This window comes from Rhopalosiphum maidis, chromosome 1 (genome assembly GCF_003676215.2).
Source record: "Rhopalosiphum maidis isolate BTI-1 chromosome 1, ASM367621v3, whole genome shotgun sequence".
Lineage (NCBI taxonomy): Eukaryota > Metazoa > Arthropoda > Insecta > Hemiptera > Aphididae > Rhopalosiphum > Rhopalosiphum maidis.
This window is the reverse complement of record NC_040877.1, coordinates 42835841-42859712: the sequence shown is the minus strand read 5'-3', so window position 1 is coordinate 42859712 and position 23872 is coordinate 42835841. Positions and strand designations below refer to the sequence as shown.

General features: G+C 26.1%; 1 protein-coding gene across 2 annotated transcripts; it reads left to right on the top strand.

The window, feature by feature from the left end:
* The first annotated feature begins 5806 nt into the window (after positions 1 to 5806).
* On the top strand, positions 5807 to 22841 carry LOC113555874 (beta-1,3-galactosyltransferase 5-like). Of its 2 annotated transcripts, none has more exons than XM_026960474.1 (3): positions 5807 to 6248; positions 19742 to 19805; positions 21097 to 22841. In XM_026960474.1, exon 3 carries the CDS (start codon positions 21123 to 21125, stop codon positions 22173 to 22175), a length of 1053 nt encoding a protein of 350 aa, XP_026816275.1. In that variant the 5' UTR covers positions 5807 to 6248; positions 19742 to 19805; positions 21097 to 21122; the 3' UTR covers positions 22176 to 22841. The 2 variants fall into 2 exon arrangements, with proteins under 2 accessions (XP_026816275.1, XP_026816266.1); XM_026960465.1 differs by lacking the exon at positions 5807 to 6248 and adding an exon at positions 13721 to 14455.
* The last annotated feature ends 1031 nt before the right edge of the window (positions 22842 to 23872 follow it).

The following is a 23872-nucleotide window of genomic DNA, read 5'->3' as shown; positions in this document are numbered from 1 at the left end:
ATCTAAAAATCATAATTTTAAAAATTTATTATTAAATAAAAAATTTGGAGTGTGCATATGCTTTGTGACTGCTGAATCACTCTGTACATATTACATAGGCGTAATATTAAATATAATGACACAGATGTCACGAGTATTATCCACGAGAAAGGCAATACGAAAACATTCATTGTATTATATAATGTGAATAATACCAAAGTACAGAATACATTTTGAATCCTAGTAAAGCAACACAATATATTATACAAAATACATCACAACAAAATCCCAAAACCATATTCATATAAAAGAAACTCACCCTTCATCAATTCCATTATAAAAGAAGTAAAAATCACAAAAAACAGCCTGCCACATTCATAATGAATCAAATTATGAAGACTTTTTATAAAAAACCAAAACCGCACACAGACACGGGTATATATTATACCAACCAACATTTTCATAAACATGATGTAGATCAACAGATTCAATAATAATAGTCTTAACAATAATAATTTAGAACTCACCAAGGTCGGTAATATTACAATTTACAATATAACAATCATTAGTCACATGCGGATACACGACACTTTAACATACTAACATTCTTTATCAATCAATGTTTATGACTGAGTTATCCCCTATATTGAATTAGTAATAAATTGTTTATTCATGTTTATTTGTATTATTTGTAAAAGTATAACTTAAGAAAAACATTTGACAGGTTAAAACAATTATCTATTAAATTTAAAAAAAAATATAGGTATTCATAAAAAAATCCAATACCAATATTTTATTGCACATAATAAACTATAAATGGCTTAAATATCAAAAAACCATCCAGTATGAATCACTGCGATGCAGCAGTACAACAACACATAATTGTTATGAATTCCTTAATAACAATAATATAGATGCAATCGTTAGCGTCGGTACCACTGAAACTGTAAAAAATAATACTCTTAATAAAAAAATAACAAACATAAATTGATTACAATTCAGTAGATAAAACTATGCCAAGACAAACAGATCACAAAACAACTAAGTACAAACAAATAAATATACTCGGGGAAAAATAACAAAAAGGGGCCAAAGTAGGTAACCGCTTTTATATATATTAGGTGACATTCTGCAGGAGTAATTATAATACATGTGTTAAATTTGAATTCAATGATGATATCATTGCGTACAATAAATGATTCTGAGTGAAGACGGTCTGTCAGCCTATATTACTAATTATGTCTTATTATAATATATTTGTATTACTATTAAAGTAATTTATTTTATTATTAGTAATATAACAGTAGATTTACTTAATTTTTGTCAAAAACATTACACACTTAAAAATACCAATGTGTGTACTGTATATAAAACACAAAAATAAAGATAAAAATATCAAGCAGCCACGGAAAATATTTATAAATTACAATATATCTTTAATACCTACTTTTAAATAGCTAAAATGACAATAAATGTGGGATATTGTATTCAATTTTGAAGTTTTTTGACCCAACGAACATTTTTTTATTGGCATATATAGAAAAAAATTGAATGTCAAATTATAAATAGCTTAAACAGAGTCAAAATATTTATAAAATTATATTATGATGTGTAAGAAATGTTAACATAAACATTTTGTGAAAATTTTTAATATCTACAGTAGTACAGTTATTCATTTTTTAATTACAATAAAATATACAAAACTGTTTTAAAAAATATATATATTTTACGAATGAAAACTCAATGTTGTAAAAACTTAAAATGCTTATAAAAATCAATTTAATTTTTCGTAAAACATTATTTTTTATTATAATTTATAATAAGTAAAAATAAATTTATGAGAAATCTTATATTCAATTTTCTAACCTTCAATAGATATAAAAAGAACATTTTTCATGGATTTCTAACTATAAAATGATTTACAATTTTTCACTATTTTATTGAATTTCGTTAAAATATTGACTTTCAACAATTATAAAAAAATATTGTGATTATATGTATGTTATTCGATACTTGATAATTGGTAAATGAAATACTTATGAATAACATTGTATTAAATGTTCAAATCTATTTATAATCTCTTCAATGTTATATCATTGTTATAATACTTTGATTTTGAATGATCATTAAAATTTAAAACGTTAAATGGCGTCTTTCCATTTTATAAAAGGTTCAATTTTCTAAGCATCTAATTTTTGATGTGTCCCTTTACCATATACATTATTGGAAAATATAACACTAACATAGCACCTACACAATGCACCTTGTAATTTTTCCGAATAAGCTATCCAAGGATAATAGTTTAACCAAATAACTAATCCATTTGGTATTTTAGTCGCTGTTATGGTTCATTAGGAAATTGGTAATTTTTAGATAGTGTCCAAGGATTTTTTTATAAAATCGTATTTTTTCCGTCATTAATTTTATAAATTGATAAAAATAATCTAATTCTTAGAAAATTATTTTCAGATAAATCATTGATATTATTCATTTGTCATTTTAGATTATGCTTGTGGAGTAGGAATTTAGTATACATTGTATTGTTGTCAGTTGTAATATCGATTAACTCATTTTTATTTTTTGCATTATTTTTAATTTTTTACATACCAAAAGTAAATAATAATGATTGACCTCTACTTCTTTTCATTTTAAAACAAATAATTCAATTTTAGAAACTATTAAATCACATTGATCCTGATAAACTGTCACCAACACGTTGTAGTTATTGAACCCTAAAACATGACTGTTAAACAAGTATAAATCATTACTATTTACTTATCAGTTATTATCATTAGAAAATTAGTTTTTACAAGAAAAATTTCAATTGCTAACTTTTTTTGTGCATAGATTATATACAATATGTATGTATATATATGCAATTGTATTCAATTATTCAAGTTGATTATGTTAATAATGTACAATACGACCATATTGAAACTAGGATTCACTTTCTATATTTTCTTGAAGAATAAATAAAATAATATACTAATATACATATATGTATGCAGGTATTCTGTATGCCAATAAAAATCAATTGGTCCTATACTCATTAGTATATAAATGGAAAAAACACTAAAAATTTAAAAAGTCTCTTTCATATTTTTTTGCCACTAATTCTTTACAATTCTATTGGTTCTCTTTTGAGTTTGAAAATCTATGCTATATTTAGACATACTATAGTATGTATGATTTAGCCTAGATTGCCTTAGCCTATAATGGCCTAATCGCCTTAATCCAAAATCAGATAAAAAAAACGTCTATTAATATGTATACTTATGTATTAAATTAACTTTTTAGGCCTGTGAAAATAATCAGCACTATAAAATAATATTACAATCTATAGTTGATAATTCATGTTATCTATTTTTAAAATTTTAAATCAACATCAACAATTCTTGGAAGATAATTATAATTAATTTGAATCAGTGGTTTTATTATTTTAACCGTTGGTTATCATTTTCTTGTAAATAAGTTAAAATAATATTACGTTATTACGTTATATCATCAATCATCATACTTTATTATTTTTTATAATTTTCTTGAAAATTGCAAAATTTAATAAATATAAACCGTATGTTATTTTAAAATTTTAAATAAATAATTGGTAATAGGTAAATTATTTTAAATTACATTTTCATACTTTGTTTATCATGCAAACTTATGAAAATATATGCCAAATAAATAATTTAATAAAATCCCATGGTGTGATTTCGTATGATTTTTTTAAAACTGTTAGTGTTTTAAATACGAAAATACATGGAAATTAAAAAAAGCTATAAATATATTGTTAAAAAATATGATAAATACATCATGCATAAATCAAAACTTTAAATTATTCTTAATCAGTTAATTGTTAAGATAGAAAAAAAATATTTTTAAGTAAACGTTTTATGTACATAGTATATATATAAGTTCTATTAAGTTTATGAACTGCTGTTAATATCTACTTGATGTATTAACGTATAATATATTAATTATTACTATTATATTATATATAAACAACTAACAATTTTAGATATACCTTTTAATAATATATTCATAATTTTCAAAACCATAAAAGTAAAATCCCGGGATCTAACAGGATTTCTTATTATTAAAAACCTCCCAAAAACAGCGAAAACTCCCTTTTAGCTATGTACAACACGATTTGGAAAACTTAACATATTGCTCAGCACATGGACACTGTTATGCTATTCCCATTATCAAGTCTAACAAAAATTAATTTCGAGCTGAAAGTTACCGACCTATTTGTCTCCTTAATACTCTACAATAGTACAACGACGTAAACGTTTTGAGAAAACGATCAACTGTCTAATATGGTTTCTTGGAAATTTTAATCATCTCACTCTCGAAGTTTAGGGATGATAAGATTTGACATTGCAAAAATATACGACATGACGATTTGATCTATTACATAGACCCAGAATAATAGATACATTTATCAAAATAATTTCTAAAGAAAAAATGCTCCACTTTATCACAAACTTCTTTAGACATCTCACTTTTTCAAGTTCAAAAATCAAACACTCTATTTAACAAAATTTACGAAGAAAATGGAGATCCCTACAAAGCTTTACTACCTTGTAACACTCTTTCCAATCTTTATCAATGACATCGCTAAAGAAATAATATACACCAATAATATGCAAATGACTTTACTAATCTCTTCAAAAGTACAAACATCAACTCTATCCAACATATAATAAATCCACAAACAAGCTCATGTTTTTGTTGAAAACACCAGCTTTTTTTTCCGAAAAAACCAGTCTCATCATTTTTAACCAAAAGGAGACAAAAATAAAATTACCACCAACATTGGAAACCACGCAGTCAAGGACCATAGTCAATAATCAGTATAATAAGTGTTATTTATTTAAAATTAAAGTTTAAAGAAGATTTTTTTTTTTTAATAATCAATTTAATTCTAAAATGTTTTATTTGTACCTCATTAATTCCAAAACTAATTATTTGAAATAATATTTCTTATACATTTCTGTTTGGTTTTCGATGGTTTTGAATTAATTGATATAAAACATTGTTAAAAAATATTTTAATATATTATTTTAATGAATCAACATTTTTTCCTACATCTTTAATAGTTTTTATAATATTTTAAATGTTTTTTTCTTATTTTATAAAAATTCCAAAAACGAAAAACGTATAATTAAAAAGCAACAAATGTTGGAAAATTAAATGTTGCTAATTTATTTGTTATTTTTTGTATTTCAATGTCAATAGTTAAGTTTTTATTATATCCGTTAAAATATTAAAATACTGAAAATATTGGCTATGTTTAATGATGCATGATAATGTTCATTGTACAAGTTAAATTATATGAAATTAATGGAATTGTATTATTTAGAAATCTAAAATTATGCGTGTGTCGATAATTCGATATAATATAATGCGATTTAAATAATAAACCGTATGCATGTTTTGTTTGATTTCGGTACAGTAGTCGAACGTGCGTGTCGTTATCGTATGTTTATCCTTACCATGAATATATTCGTATAGAATTTGACGGATATTAAAATTATTATTGAAACCCCCAATCGGTCAGCTCATTTACAAAAATATTAATGTGCACGGGCCACAAGATGGAAATAGAGTGTGAGAGGCGTGGGGAATGTTGATTGAGAGAGAGAGTGTGATGAGAGTGAGTAAGCGACGGAGAAGAGAGGGACAGAAATAAAAACAGCATATATTGTATATAATTTTATTATAATAACAATTAAATAGTTTACACGATTAGAACCATATTATACTAGACTGCAGACGATGGCCAGTGACTAGCCAGGCGCTACATTTGTCGGTTCGCTGTATGCCCGACGCCTGAAACTTTTTATTACTTGCCATTTAGTTTCGGTCTGCAGTAGTCGCAGTCGCCACCACTCACCACTATTATATAGTTACCAGTCGACATTGGACAGTTGTTCGACCGTGTGCCATGGCCGTGTGCGTATTATGTATATCTGATATCACTTTACGGAACACTGCGCGCGTTAATAATCATCATCGTTAAGCGCGAACCCGTTTTGCGTATCGAACATATTTTATATGCAGGTGTAGGACGGACGAGCATTTTATTTCATTTGAATTTCAGTGAATGTACCTACGACCAGTAAATAACGTTTTACTCTCTGCAGTATAAATAAGATTTCCAGTTTTAGTATGTTTATCGCGATTGTTTCCGTGTACGCAGTGTATCCGATTTAGATATAAGCTACTTATCGTTTGTGGACTATTCAAATAAAAATGTATTTTACTTAGTAAGTAATTTTTTTAAAATATATTTTTCGTTTATTAATAAGACCTAACATTTATTACATTTTATTAAGTGCTATTTAGATACCTACATAATAAACAAGAAAACCATTACTCATTACTTATTACATAAATAATGATATATGTATATAATTATAATAGGTATTAAAATATGGTTTTATTTATGTTCTTTATTTAGTTAATTGACCATTTTATTTGTTCGGTATCCAGTCACATGGATTGCTCATTCCTAAAATACTTAATCGTTTAACAAAGTTATATATTATAGACCATAGTTATCGATATACATTCTAGAAGGACTGTCTCTGTAGTTTGTAGTCTGTACGTATACAATTGAACTAATGTAGTAATTTGTGCAGTACACATATATATATATATACATTATGGATTTGTGCAACGAAAACGCGTATAACAACTTTTTATAGTTTATATGATGCAAATCGGATTCTGACGAACTCGTGTCTAATGTCAATGCGAAAGTAGGCAACTTCTATAATAGAGTATGACTCAATTTTGACGTATTTTTAAGTGCTTATAATAGGTATTATTTATACTGTATTATCACTGATCATAAATTTATATTTATAATCATTGGTATTATGCCTATATTGCACAGAATGAATTGGCATTATGATCAATGGCTCAAATATTTTGTTATATATAATTTAAAACAAACATACAAGATTTGCAAATTTAATCCAAGGTTCCTCATATTTTATTACTGGTATATTTAAAAAAAATTGAATTTAATAGTATACAAATATATTTTAGTCTGAAGTTTAAATTTTGATAAAATTGAATATTTACGTGTTAAATAACAATTTTTTTTATTTTATAGTATATAAAAAACGAATAACGAAGCCTATGATGCTTCCTAAATTACCCGGTTACGCCTCTAAGTGAAAGAAATTACATATGACATACCTATTTAATTTTACTAATTATATTTATGTGTCAAATAATTATTTTCATTTTTTTTAAAACTATTATTCATACATGTCGAATTCGTAATTTGCATAATATAATTTCTTATTATATTTAGTAATACATTGTTTGATTCTATATAGTATGATTTTTCATTTAAAACCTTGTTTTGCCCGTAAATAATACAATTTTGTTGTCTTATAAATTATAATTTATAATTTTTATATGCCATATTTCTTCTATTAATAATGTAGTAATTTAATCTGTAATCAGTGGTAACCATTTTTAATAAACAAAATAATATTCTATTTTCTTGAGCCAAGTCTAAATTTATGCGAGCATTGGCGTAACTAGGGTTTAATAGTTACGAGGGGAGGGCTAAAGTCCTAAAAAACTAAAGTTCAAAATAACTTCTGCCTCCATTGTGTCACTGAAATTTAGTAGTCACATGATTTCCTTTAAAATCAAAATTTAACGTATATTCAAAAATAAAAATAATAAGTGCGACATTGACAGTCTAGTACACTTATACCTAATTATAGTCTACACGACTGCATAGTGCACAGACGCATAGTAAATTTAAAGTTTTTGGAAAATAAAATATTTTAATATAACTATTATACAATATACCTATAATATAACTATATAAATATACAAATATGTACGGTTATCTAATAGATAGCAAATATAATAATATTTATAATAAGCGCCGTTCGGGATATGGATTTGAAGTTTGAAGCTAAAATACAATTATAGCTATACACATTACTACATAAGACAAACGTATTGCTTATTGTAATAAATTATTGGAAAAACGGGTATCAACACAAATACATGATTCAATCTTATAAATATTCTGTGTAAAACTATTAAGTATTAACTGATAAACAATAATAATAAGTCTCATACACTCATCGACTCATCGGTACATTCGTACCCAAAATTCAATTTTTAGCCTTATGTAAACCAATACGCCAATAGGCTAATAATTTATATTGTGATGTGTCAATAGTACTAACTCAATAGTCAATACAATAATCTTTCGCGATAACTAAAACGTCTAAAACGATTGATTATATATTATTATTGGTATTTATAATCAATGCTAAATGCTAAAACCAATTACTTATAAACTCGATCTTAGTACATACACAATAATACAATATCAATATAATATAATTATTAATTATGAGTATGGTCTATGGAGGGGCTAAACAGTAAAACCTTATAGAAGGGCTAAATACAAATACAGGGCGGATAAGCTCCCCTAGTCCTCCCAAGTTACACTGATTAGTGTGAGCCACCCTATAGGTTAGGCTACCTATGGCCTATCAGGGTTTAAAAAATAATCTACAAACACCTTCCAAATGAAATCTATTAATATAACTTTTATTGAAAATGGTCCAGTTATTTTTTAGTCTAGGGGGACAAAGAACTCAAAGAAGTAAACATTAATTTATATAAATTATAGATAGATATGAGCCTAATATATTTAAGATATTATATATTATTTTATTTATTCTTAAAGAAGATAATGTGACCTATGGCCTATGGGTAGTGAATCCAGGTCTGTATGGTTTTATGATACATTGATCCGTCAACTTCGTTACTCATTAACATAATCGATTTGAATAATTGAACACCCCCTAAAATATTTTTACCTATAATATCAGGCCCGTATTTAAGGGAGGGATCGGATAAGCCATTGCCCCTGGCGGCAATATTAAAATTAGGTTTAGGGACGGCAAAATATTGAAATTTTTTTCCTTTTTTTTGTGGGAGAGGGTGGAAAATTGTATGTTGCCCCAGACGGTAATTTTTGTAAATACGGGCCTGTATAATATACATAATCGACAATCAACAAATTATTTATTGTGAAAACTAATATGCTAATAATAAGTTATTATTATTTATACTTTGTTTACTCAACTCTTTGAAATTTTAGATATTTTTAGTTTTCCATTTTTCTATTATAAATGTTGTTAACATTTTTCGCTGGATCAAAAACATTGAACATTTAATATAATTTGTAAATTATTGTGGTATAGTTAAAAATGTATAAAATTTTTAAAATTAAATAAATAATTTTTCGTAAGTATTTTTTATGAAACCTAAAATCTAATTAATTATTTACTAACTTATAAGCTTAATGTTTTTTCATGAACAGATGAATTTCAAATAACAATTCAGTTATTTTGTTTTAATTTAAAAATATCCTTTAGGCAATTTAAAGTATATTATTATATTATACTATATATACATACTTAAATAATATTTGAATAAATTATTAATGGTTAAAAGTAATCGAAATTATTTTAAATTAACGATGCTTATATTTATAAAAAAAAATGTAAATATTAAAAATATTTTCGGGTAATGCACAGAAAATACTCTTCTTTGTAAAATATATAATTGGTGCTTTTGCCATAAACTGAACCAGAGTATCGTAATCGTGAAAATACGGAGTATCTTTGTTCCTATATTATGTGTGAGGTAGACAGAGAAAATAAATACTGATGTAGCGGCCCCTTAAATTATATTATTTAATAATATTATTGTGTATACTATATTACTATACAGTATAAGAACTAGAAGATATTATTGATGTTGACAAATTTTCGAATTTTAAATAAAAAATAAATGTTTTATTACATTTTAGTTTTAGTTCGATTAATTTTAGTTGTCAGTAGATATAGGTACATACACATGTAAATATCAAGACGGCGATTGCCCCCGTCGCCCCTCCCTGAGTATACGCCCCTGCAATCGTCATTATTGTCATTGTCAATAACCATCTGGCTATTATCATACTTCTAATAATAAGCCATAAGCGTCATCTATAACGTATAGCAAATTTGCAACCATTTTAAGAAACAGGAAAATATTCTAACTTCATGAACCGAAAACAAATTGCATTTGTTAGTCACATAGCATATTTATATAAATTTAAATTCAAAGCTACAAAGCCTACTTCTTTAAAGTCTCAAGGCATTTATTGAATATATATTATATATATTTATTCAATAATTTATTTAATTTAACTTATATTATTAAATTAAAAACTCATCAGTAGTTTATGAGTCTATAGAGGACAAAATTACAAAGAAAGAAATAAAAAATAATATTAATTTTTAAACATCGCATAGATTTATATTGCTATTAAAGTAATGTATTTTACATTTTTATTATTTATAAGTAATACAGTAGATGGAATGAATTTATATGAAACCGTAAACATTGCATTTGAAAATGTCATTGTGGATATGGTATGCAAAATAAAAAATGATAATAGTTTCAAGAATCGACGCATAATATATTTTAAAATACATTTTACAAAATAACTAAAATCGATATTATTTGTTTAAATTTTAACTCAAAATTAAAATATCTATACAATATTTAAACGCTAATTGAGAACAGTCAATATATTTGCGTAGACCTCTGAATTTTGAATTTTAGTTAGTTATTATGACATAAAAATACACATTTTTATAGCTTTTGAATTTTTTAAACTATTAATTAGACATGCGCATTGCGCTTTACAACATTTTTTTTCTTAAATGGTAACTACCTTCTTTAACCACTAATTATTTTTTGCATAATTTTTCAATGAGTTTTGGTTGTTAAATAAATTTTCCAAGTCCAAAATTGACCAAGTTATATCAATAAAAAAACTGCAAAATGCGTGTGATTTTTAGTTTTTTGATTGTAACTCTGAAAATAATTATTTTAATATTGTTTAGGCTAGATAATTTAATTTTCACCCCTTTTTATTAATGTGATATTTAGAAGTTATTATAATTTTAACTAACTTATAATTTTTCTTTAATTTTTATTTGAATTAAGCAGAAAAAACATAAGCTAATATTATATTATGTTGTTTATTTTGTTACATTTAATGGATCTATCAGAATTTATTAATAATTAATAAAAAATGTAATTCTTATTTAAATTATAAGTTTATTTAGTGTTTGAGTTTTTGAGTCACGTCAAAAAAACAGAAACATATATAGGTACGCTGGTATGCATAAATATTAAATTATGTAACACTACTACGTTAGTAACGGTTATATAATTAAGCCCTTAAAACAATAACAACACATTAATTTTATAAAAAAGTTAAAAATTTTGTTTAATACATTTTATTTTTTTACTGGACAACTTATTGGGTATTTTTTTGTAATTTTCATTTTGAGTTTCACTGTTATAGTACATACAACTGCATAAGTTGTTAAACCGCCATACAGTGTTATTCATCAATTTAGTCTAAACTGCATATAAACAACTAACAAGCAATAAAATAACGATGATTTTGAATAATTAATTCACTTTTGATTATCTACTATTATTAAATTCTCTATACAAAATATTTATTTTGATGTATCATCTTGTACGGCTGTATACGTTTTCGCATCTTGTGATTTATTATTATTACTAAAATCATATTAAAATCATATGGCATTGCTTATTAGTAATTGATAAATTTAGCTTAGACAATTCTAAAAATAGCGGTAAAGGTCTTTTATATCGTGCATCCGTGCAAGTACCCATGTTAAACAATAAAAATTATTATAGTTTCAAAAATAGAAAGTATATAGTATTCATATGTTTAGAAACTATATGATCACGAATTTCGGTATTTATCTCAAAGATTTTATAAGAATAAGTAATCAAGGATCCAAGGGAGGCTAAGGGGCTCTTTAGCAATTTCTTTGGATATGTTATGTATAATAATGTCATTATAGATTATTTACGTCTTAAAATATAAATAAAATTATTACCAAATTTTATATGGGTGAGAAATAAATAAATAAATTAATTAATTAATAATTGGTTGTTTTTTCCGAATTTTTTTTTTTATATTATAATACATTTTTTAAATATTTGCATAAAATATAAAGTAAAAATGTTTCTTGCCATCGAACACCAACCTTAAGTGATAACTGATAATTTATCTCTAATTACTAATCAGTATGTACTAATACTTCTAATAATATGCTATAATATACTAAATACTAAATAGTATAATTATTTATTGCTTAAGATAGGTATATCGTATACCTATTATTGCGTCACTTGTGTGACCAAAGACCATAATAGGTATTTTAAAATTTCAAAATCATAATTTTCTAAGAAATGGTCAGTGTTTTACTTTCACAATTGTATACTTAATTTTTCACGTTGTTTACTTATCAATATTTAGTTTTGAATACATATTCTTAGAGACCTGAACAAATAAAATAATACTAAGTATTTATTTTTCAAAATTATGCAATATTGTGTTTTAAAATTATAATCTTCACTAGTTCATATTTTCATAATTTGTTTGAAGAATCGTGGACTTGATATTATAATAGGTTAAAATCTATGGTATCGCTAATACCAAAACATTTCAAGGACCTCAGGGTCCACAGTGAAAAGATTTTGAATTTGTGGTTAATTACTAGTGTTCCTTTAGAATTAAATTTTAAAATGCGGGTGCCAGCGTTGATGATTTATAATATTGTAGTACCATTTAGAAATTGTCTGAAGATACCTACCTATATATTTTATTAAAGAGACATTACACCCGCATGCATTGTCTTCGTCAAGTTCGTTTTATAAACGTATATTATATAACATAGACGATATAATAATAGATTCTAAATTCTAAAGAATCCATTTAATTTTTTTATGCCTAATATTACAACAAATTTATAAGAATACTATAAAGTGAATCTTATCAATTTTTTTTTTATATTTTAATTTTAAAGCGACGTATGAACACTTTAAAATGTACAATTTAGAACAACAACGCCATGCAGGATCATCTATTTTATTATAAAATGATTCATTAAAGTACTTTTTTTTAAATTATATTACACTGATGAGTCATTGTATGATAAATAATTACTAATCACTTAACCAAGGTGGATATATCCACCTTGCACCAAACATTCAACCCACCCACACAGGCTCATCAAATTGTATGTATGTATGTGGCCACTGTTTGATACATTTCAAAAACATTGTTTGTTAAAAATTATGATCAGTACTCAGTAGCGGTATTTTATGTAAAAATATACGTTTTTGTAGGTAATCAAAATCGAAATTTCAAAATCCGAAAAAAAAACAGTACTGTATAGTTAGTAGTCACGATTAAGTAATTATCGTGGAAAACGGAAAGTTCAAAGTATTATCTCTAAATTCTCTAGCATAGACAATCTATGCCGATATTTGTCTCCATAAACGCCTTGAGCGGTGGCAACACTGACGGCTCTCGGACGGGAAGTAACGTAGACCGTCGGTTGGCGATAGTGACGCGCGCGATTTGAACTCGTCTCGATGTCGTGCCTTGACCGCGCCGAACGACCGCCGCAATAACGCATACACGTCACACCGGCGACGTACCTATGCCACCACGGCCACTTCCGTACCGGTACACAAGCGCACACCGACTCGCGCGCGCCGCCGCCGCCGCCGCCACCACCACCACCACCACCGCCCCGCCCGAGACTGCAGTGTGCAGACCGACCCCTCCCGTCTACCACACACCGAGCGTCCGAGTCATCAGTACTACCCCGCCCCGCAAGACCGTACAGCGGTCCGTGTCCCGTGACACTTTGCGACTGGGTTATCGTTATGCACTGTCGACTTTGGCAGGTTATTTTTCCTATTGTCGGTCCTTAATTGTGATTATCGCCATCGCTCATCCGTCGCGCCGTTATCGAAATATGAACCGGAATCAATGCTGTCGGTTAAAAATAGTGTGGCCCGAAAAAACGGCTGTTCGCGTCATCCGTTAATCCAGCGGGAAATGTCTCGATATCCCGTCGAACGTCGTCATCGTTGTCATCTCGGCAGTCGCCGTGTTCACCGCATCGCCGATCGTTTGATCTGCGGCCGTTTAGCGTTGCCGCCGACCGCTGTTAAATATTATATTACCGCGCGCCGACGACGGCCGTTACCACCACCACCGCCACCACCATCGTCATCGACACACTCGACACAGACGCGGCTGTAGTCGCTACTCACTAGTCGTAGACCGTAGTGCGACGCCGGTGCTAAGCCATTCGCTTTGCGTGCCGCAAACCCGCAGTAGTGTCCCGTTGCGTGGCGGGCGAAGGGCTTGTGGATACGTACATCGCGACGTCGAAGCCGGTTCGTCGACCAGACGTGCTAAAAAAATTAATTGACGATCCGCGCACAGATCGTCGTCATCGCCGTGTCCAATATCACTATGATCACCACCACCACCACCACCGCCACCACCGCTAGTCTTCGGACGGTAAGTAATGCGGACGACATGGTGACATACGCCGGTCGACGCCACGTCGGACAAAATTTTTTTGACCGCCACTCCATACCCAACATCCCTTCGTGGTAGGGACGTTCGTGCGGATTATTATTATTATTATTTAAAAGTTGTTTTCAGCTATTAAGTCGTAATGTGTCCACGGATAGGCCACGAGCTAGTCGTACGATTTTATTGAAGGGCATGATTCCAAAGTCCTGAATCGCGCGTTTCACTAATGCTCCCAAGTAGATATATCTCAATAACTCGTGGTCAGATCATAATACTATAGTCAATCAAACCGAGAAACTTCGATTGTTATTAATGTCATTTCGGACAAAATATTTGGATTCGAAAAACAACACTTTAAAACGTTTGTGTAATTTTTATTAATTTTTTTAATGCTTAGTGTAGACTAAGATTATCTTTTCATTTTAATCCAAAAGCTCGTCCTAATTGTCTAGTTGGGTCAATACCTGTTTAGTTCACTGTCAAACAACAATATACAATAATTACTGATTTATTGTCGTTAATCTTCTCCATGTAAATACTCAACAAATTTGGATAACTAACTTTTTGGCATCTAGTTTGTGGTTATTCAGCATTTCAGCATAACACAGAGTAGCCCATTTTAATTGTTTAGAGTGTTACTTTTTGCTTAGAAAGTTAGTTTCCTATGAGATGTATGATAAATTATAATAGATACACGGATTCCTTAATTTTATACTAATAATTATATTAATATCATTGTGGGTACTTTTTATTTTAAATTACTGAGATACCTATTTATTTTAAGATATTGAGCATTATTATATCTTATTTAGATCTTTCAATTAAATGTTATCATATTTTGTTATTGTTTTCTTTGTTGGCTTATCATAAGTTATCTTTTATTTTTGGAAACTTATTGTAATTATTAATGGAAACTTGTAATAATATTACATATAATATATTACAGGGGTGGCCACAACGAGGCTCGCGAGCCGCATGCGGCTCTTAAATCAATTTCATGCAGCTCTTAAACTAAACTTAGACTAAAATTAAATGGAAATAAATGTTCCTTCATTTGATTTCAAATGAAAAATGTATCTCAATTTTATAAACATTGCTTTACAATGTGGCTCACCTCTAATCAACTTTATAAATTTGTGGCTCCCAAAGTTAAGGTTAGTGGCCACCTCTGTTATATTATATATTATGAGTATAAGTTTTAGGTACAATATTCATTAAATATTGTTTTTCTTTAGTAACATTTTAGAAGAAAAAATAGAACATCACTCCATTATACCTAAACATACTATATAAATGTGTGCATATTATTAATTTCATACGCACATTTTTAAGTGTCTAATCTTAATTTTCAACATTTAATTAACCAAAAATACTCATTCAATGAGTTAACCAAATCTCATTGTACTAAATTGTATTCAAATCTAAACACACATACAAATAATTTTACCAAATGACTATTCTGCATTTATTTTTCATATAACATACCCAGAAGGCTTAAAAGACTATGTCTCAGAGGGCCAGATACTTAAAGTGTTAAGCAAAGATTAAAAAAAAAAAAATCACAAGTGGTAGCAAATGTTAACGCTGGTTCAACTTTCAGTTCCAGTCAATTCTGAAATTATGTATGTCTTCTTCTAATTTGTATTAATAATTTTGTATTGATTGTTAATATTTTTAGGTCATAAAATAAACATTTTTTTAAAATTTTTATACTGTTTTCTACAGTATATTTTACAGACGTTTAGAAATAAATTACTTACATAATTTATTATTTTTATTATTAGATATTTAATTTGCTTATCATAAGAATTGTTAAAATAATACTTATTACCAGGGCCAGTTAGGTAATTTTTGTTGTTATACAAAAAATATTATAAAGACTACTCATAAAAATTGCTTAAATGCTACATTCAAAGTTATTCGAGATCCATAAAAATTACGCAACACATTTGTTTAACTTACTTATCTATATGTTTTAATTTTATTACATATCTATTTATTTAATTAATAAAATAATATAGTGTAATATAATCATATTTTCACAATAATTTCATTAGATGCTTGCATACATCTATAAGTATAAATAAGTTATTGTGGTTTTTGTAATACTTTGGCTAAATAACCAGGCAGCATGATTTTTAGATTATATTATTTCAAGAAGATGGTTTTCTCCAGATTTTATGGATAAACTATTTATTATTGTGTGAAAAATATTAATTAGAAAATAAATTGTCATTTACTAAAAAAAGTAGTTCCTTAGAGTCAAACAGTCATGACCTACATGGAAAATTTGTATTTATCCATAAGCCTATTTGCCCCTAAATAAAACTAAATATATGCCAACAATATGTCCTACATACTATAGCTATAGTGTCTTGATTTTTATTTATTTGCTTGATTAGAGTGAAGACTGAAGATGATTAATTAAATTTCACATTTAATAGTATTTAATTGTGTTTACAAGAAAATCTTATTTGTATACTTGAAAATATTTTAAGAATTAGGGAATATTTAATTTCTTGAGCATAACTTTGAATATTTTGAAACATTTAACTATAAAAAAAAAAATAGGTACTAATTTATTTTAATTTTGAGGTACCTAAATAATTTTTTTTTTTAAATATTAATTAATAATTTATTAATTTTATTTGTATATGTTTTATTAATATTAATACCAAAAATTACTTTAGTACAATCAAACAACAAGCTTAAACAAACCTCCATACAATAATCTTTACTAAAGAATAATATGTACTTAATTATTTGGTTTTTTGTTTTCTATACTAATAATACAATAAATATAGTTTAATGTAAGTTAAAATGTATTTAGGCTCCATTTTAAGTTTATTTATAGTTATATCAAGTTTAAAAATGCTTTTCAAAAGTACCAGTCAAACTTATCACTTATCACCGACTGCGAAGAATGTTTTATTCTAATTTTTCAACTGTTATTAATTTTCCATCATGTACTTTTTTTTTGTATGTGTAAATCATATTTATATGTTTATCAAATAGATTTTTAGATTTGTAAGTTTTTAGAAAAAAAATACTTACAATATTTATTCATCACCTACTTAATTTTTAAAATATAATTATTAATTATATATAAAGATTAAACCTACCCTAATATTTATTTATTAGATCATTGAGAACAGAATGTTAAACAATAGTTTTAAACTTTTTATATTTCTTGTCTCTCATTTATTTATGGTACCTATTTTCTGCCAAATTTAATAATTAATAAAATGGTCATTGTCTTAATGTATTTAATTTAAGTATTACAATGCTGTTTATGCAATTTTAGGTTCATGAATCATATGTTATATTTAAGGTGTGAATAGTTAATTTTCATTCATTAGTATTTTTATGTTTAGATAATACATTTTAATAAGAATAATTCAATTTACAAATATATGACAATGACAATAGGTATAAATGTAAAGATTCACATTAATGAAATAAAAAATTTAAATGAACAATGAAGTAACCAATTAATATAATTTAAAAAATAGATACTCATACTATGTAACTTATCTAGGGTTATATTAAACAGGTCCAAGTGATTGATAAAGTTTCTACTTGACATTAAATGTTTGTCATAGTCTGATATATACTGTTACTATGTTAGTATTGTACAATATTATACCTGAATACATACCTACATAATAATTTAAATATTAATTTTATAAATATATACCTACTTATATTATATATTTGTTGGTATAAAACATAAACTTTAAATTATAATATCCTTGTATTTTGTCCTTGAAGCAAAATAATCATGGGTACAGCTGCTTAGAAAACTAAGTCATCAATATTGCAAGGGACTTTGTGGCGACATCATATAGACATTATTTCAACCCTATTCTTTAGTGCATAAATTATTGTGGTTAAATATAAATAATGGTAATACCTACCTACTTCAATCGATTTTAAAATGTCAGTTTTTGAATTGTAAATTGACTATTGCTTTATTTTAAAAATTATGTGTTGACAGGTATGGCAATATATTAACTGTAATGGCTATATTAATAATAACTAAAAAAAATGAATAGATTTTAAAAATTTAATAATTCTTTCAAATGTTTACTGCATAGAATTATTTTTCTTACAGCCTTTCCTAATACAAAACAATTATATTTTTATTATGCTCTTTATAAACTTTATGTTGCAGTACCTTTGAAGTAAGTTTCAACATATTTTTATATAAAAATTACTAGTGATTTCCATTTTAGAATCGATTATATTATGCTACCTCAAACACTTTAGAATAGATTTAATTTGATATATATTAAATTCTGTAATAATTATTGATTGAATCATCTATTTATGACTTTTGTTCGTTCATTTTAATTTAAATTTGTATCACGTATAGAAGAGATATTTAATATAAAATACAGTGTTCTCTTAACATTAAAATATATTTTACAAATACCTTGGTTATAAATAATTTTATTCGCATTCATTTCTAGGACATACTTATTTATTAGTTATTGCTAATTTAATTCTGTTGAAGGAGGTAGGTGGTACTCCCTCTACTTACATTATGGTCATCAATTATTTATATCCATTTCTAGCTAATTAGAATTCTATAACATAGTTGATTTATCATAAAATTGTTTCTTGCCATCAGGGTCATACAATGCTGTTTTTAATTGATAAACGTGTCACAATAATAGTTTTAACTAACAAATATTTTTCATTAAGTTATTTTATAAATTATATTTTATTTAAATACAAAAAAATTTAGATAATTTTAAAAATGTCTAAGATTTTGATTGAAAAATCATCTTAGAAAAATGTATTTATGTATTAGCTCATTAAACCAGAACATTATATTATTATATAAAAAAAAAAAAAAAAATAGTTGATAGTCTTACCAAGTTAAAGTAATGAATTAAATTAAATAGGCTTAAAGAAGTTAGTTAGTGAAAGTAATTTAAAACTAGATATGGAACAGTAGTCATTCTGAAAATTATTCAATGACACTAACCATGGCATAAATCATGCTCATGTACCATCACAAAACAGTACAAAAAATAATGATATAATCAATATTAAATGGCATTGGTTTTATTATTTTAATGTTAGTTTCATAGTCCACAAAGAAAATACATTCCTGAAATGATTTTATTTTGATCTATTACATAATACTATAACCGGTATAACGTATAACCTATTATTGTTTGTTTGAAATGTACACATGTTACTATATTTACTAACAATCTTGCTTTATACCTTTTTATAATTTCTACTTTTTTTTTTTAGGTCCTAGAACAATAATAATAATAATAACTTCCAAAAGACAATTGAAGAATTAAAACTGAATGATGTAAGTACAATGATACATTTGTAGTAAAATTGTCTTTTATGGTAATCATCCTACATCTTAATAATAAATAAAAATTGTGTGATTCAAAAAAATGACTATAACTTGGCATTCATTGAATTCTGATTGGAGCTTTGGGTGACTTGGTGAGAGGGAGATTCTAAAGTTAGATTTTAAAAAAGTTTATGAAAAAAGTAAATTTTTTGTAAAATGAGTTGACAAAATTAATATAGTATTTTTTTTTTTTAATTTTCAACAATATAATAATGTATTATATTTATAATAAAATTTAAAAGACAGAAATTAATTTTCAATTTATGTATATGTATTTTATATTTTATCATGTATTTTTCAAGTATTTTGTTTTTAAATCAAAATTTATTATAGATTTTTAATAAATTAAATCTCCCAATTAAAATATAAAAATCAATAGCTAGAATTTTATTATCTATATTTAATGCAAGATTCTTTTACTGAAAATTAAAAAAAAAATGATGTGTTAAACTACATATATTTTTTATAAGTGATTGGTTTTCAAATTTTGACTAATTTTGTCAAAATCACAAAAATGTACAATTTTGTAGTTAAAAAATGTGTAACATTTTCAATGTTTATAGTTAATTAAGGGTTAAAAATAATATAGGGTTCATGTACAATTTTTTTATATAATATTATTTTTTACTATACAATGGTCAATGACATTTAAATTAATTTTAAGCTATTTATCTGAAACTAATTCACATTGTTTTATGGTAAGTGGTTATTAACTCAAAATGTTTTAACAAAAAATATATTATATAATATGTTATATTAATAAATTGAATATTACTCATAGCAAATTTAATAGGAATTTAATAAAATATCTAGTAATGTAGGCTGACAGTCTGGTCTCCACTCAGAATCGTTTTTTGTATGCAATGATTTATTACGGAGTTCAATTAATTTAACATTAACATTATAATGACCTATTCAATGACCAAGGTACATTAAAAATCATCTACTACACAATATAGCAAGTTCCCAGTTTTTTATTTATTAATTAATTTTTATTTAATGTATATCTTAAGTATTTATCTTATATAACATTCTTGGAGAGTAGTTGGACTTACTATAAATAATAATTGAATATTAAAAAATGTTATCATAATTTATGTGTTTTCTTTTGTTGAATTATTAATACTTTTTCTTTATATTACTTTATTATTTATTTTATCTGTACAATCTACTTTCTGTAAATGTTTATACATTTTAATTAAAATTCAAATATTCAAATATTAAATTTTTTCTGTTTCAGAGCAGTAAATAGTTAGAAGAAATGCCATGATAGGACGATTGTATTCTTTAATTTTATCGCTTGGCAGCCTTACATTAATCACATTTTCTTTGTGGTCAGTATGGAGCAAGATAGTCAATGTCGACGAATCACATGCTGGCCATGTCGAATATCGTATACTTACAATAGAAAATGTTACTACAAAACCATTCGAGTTACATTCTTTGTCAGATACAGATCTTCACTCTTTGATCGATCTGCCATCTTTTAATTTCAATATAAACCAAAAAGTATGCAACAACAACACTAAATTGATAGTGGCTTTAGTTCATACTGCACCAGGACATTATGCCAAACGTCAGGCTATAAGAGATACATGGGCAAAGATGATACCAACATTATTTTTCATGGGTCTCCCAGATTCAAACATTACTCAAAACAATGTTATTTTAGAAAATCAATTGTACAGTGATATTATTCAAGGCGACTTTATAGATTGTTACCGTAATTTAACTTATAAACATGTGATGGTACTAAAATGGACTTTATACTATTGTCCTTGTGCCAGGTATTTGCTCAAAACTGATGATGATACGTTGGTTAATGCACCATATTTGTTGGAAATACTCAATCATAGATTATCACCTTTAGGCGCGCGAAATTTGCTTATGTGCCAACTCATGTTTTCGAGTATGGTAAAACGTTCATACAGATCTAAATGGAGAGTTTCATATTCTGAATATCCAAATCGTTGGTATCCAATTTATTGTAGAGGCTGGGCGATAGTTTATTCGCCAGATGTAATTTATAAACTATACACGGAAGCACAAGTGACTCCATATTTTTGGATTGATGATGTTCACATAACTGGTACAATAGCAATTAAACAGAATATCACTCAAACAGATTTAGGAGAATTAGCTGTGGACGAATCTGATATACTGGATGATAGAAATATTAGTCGCAAATTTTTATTTTGCTTATTAAATAAAGCAGATCAGTCAATGAGAAAATTTTGGAATATTATTTTACAACCAGATGATGCTGTTGTTTCATCTTCAACCAACCTTGGACTTGATGTAAATGTTGGTAATAACTAAACAAATATGATTAATATTTAATAATTTTCTTGAAGATTGAATAATGAATTGTGATAAAGTAGTATGTAAAAAAGTTATTTGTTATTATTTTATTTTTATTTTAGGAAATAATATATATGTAGGTTTTTTTTTAAATAAGGCTGATTTTAAAAATGAAAGTTATAAAACAATTTGTATGTATAAATTATAATATAATTTTATTTTAGATACTTAGGAGGTACCTAATTATATAGTGTGAACTATAAAGCGCTACAAATTATCTTTAAGGGGTGTTTATTATAAAAAGTTTCAAGTGATATATTTATAGACATATGACATATACCAACTACATTATACATAGTGTATAGTATAACTATCATTTTTAATGATGTACTAATTAATTACATACATTTTAAATAACCATATAATTTGTAAATTGTACATATATATTTACTAATGTATTGTTATATAAAATTTAATAAAAAAATATTACCATGTATACCTATTTAATAATAATAATAATAAAAATAGTATTAACAATACACAAATTCTGTCTACTTATAGCTTAAAAATAAGAAATTCAATTGATTTAATGTATTATATACTTGTGAAAAGGAGTAAAAATAAAAGATATATCTTGAAATCATTGTTTTAAATAACACTGTTGTGGCGGCAGGGTATACATAAAATAAGTAAGGTTTTCAATGATTTGAAAATATAATTAGAATGTAGTAACTTTGAACAATAATTTCAGTTCTTCAATACCAATTTTTAAAATATTACCAATTAAATATTAATATATAATAAAATTAAAGTAGTCAATTGAATTGTATAAGTTTAATTTTATAAAAGTTGGTGAATTTATTTAAATTATGTCTAAAGATGAGACAGTATTTTGCCATTATTCAAATGCGCCAATAATAAATACTAGCTGTTTCTTTAACTAATTTATATTATATTCCTAGCCAAATTAACAAGTCAAATCACATGAAATATTTTAAATATATTTTAATGTCTATTAAGCTAGATAATACGTTATGTAGGTAATCAATTTAGTGATAATTTTATTGTTTTCCAGTTATAATCAAATACAAATGTATTTAATTTTAATCATTAAATTGTTTGCATTCCAAGAAAATTTGTACCTCTTAATAAATATTTTTTTTTTTTTATTGTCTTATTTATGAAAAACTTTGGCTTTTGTTGATTTTTCACGTATAATTATCATATTTCAAATGTTAATGATAAAACTTAAAAAATCATAAACAATTATATCACAAATTATTTCAGTAGTTCTTAATATAATTTTTTTTTTTAAAATCCAGTGAATAAAGTGATAAAATCTAGATAAATAAATAATGGGCCGTGGTAAACTTCTTTAATTTTAGGAATGATCTTTACTGTAATAAATTTACATTTTAAAAAAGTATCCTCAATTTTAATATATTTGTTTAAAATATTAAGTCCGTTTTCAAATGAATTTCTTATTTGTATATATGACAATATAATTTTTAATACATTAATAAAAGCAAGGATTAAAGGCTAATTATTATAATTAATAAGAAATATTTATTTTTTCCTAAATTAATTTTGAGTAATAGTAAAATTATAAAAAAAAATATTGTTATCACTGTTGTTAGCTATAACTATTTTAGCATAATTTTAAAGGAAAATGTGGTATGGATAGGATTGTTTGTTTATAAAACTTAAACTCAATA

Coding starts and splice junctions, on each gene's coding strand:
- LOC113555874 (XM_026960474.1), top strand. CDS start 21,123: ATGATAGGACGATTGTATTCTTTAATTTTATCGCTTGGCAGCCTTACA.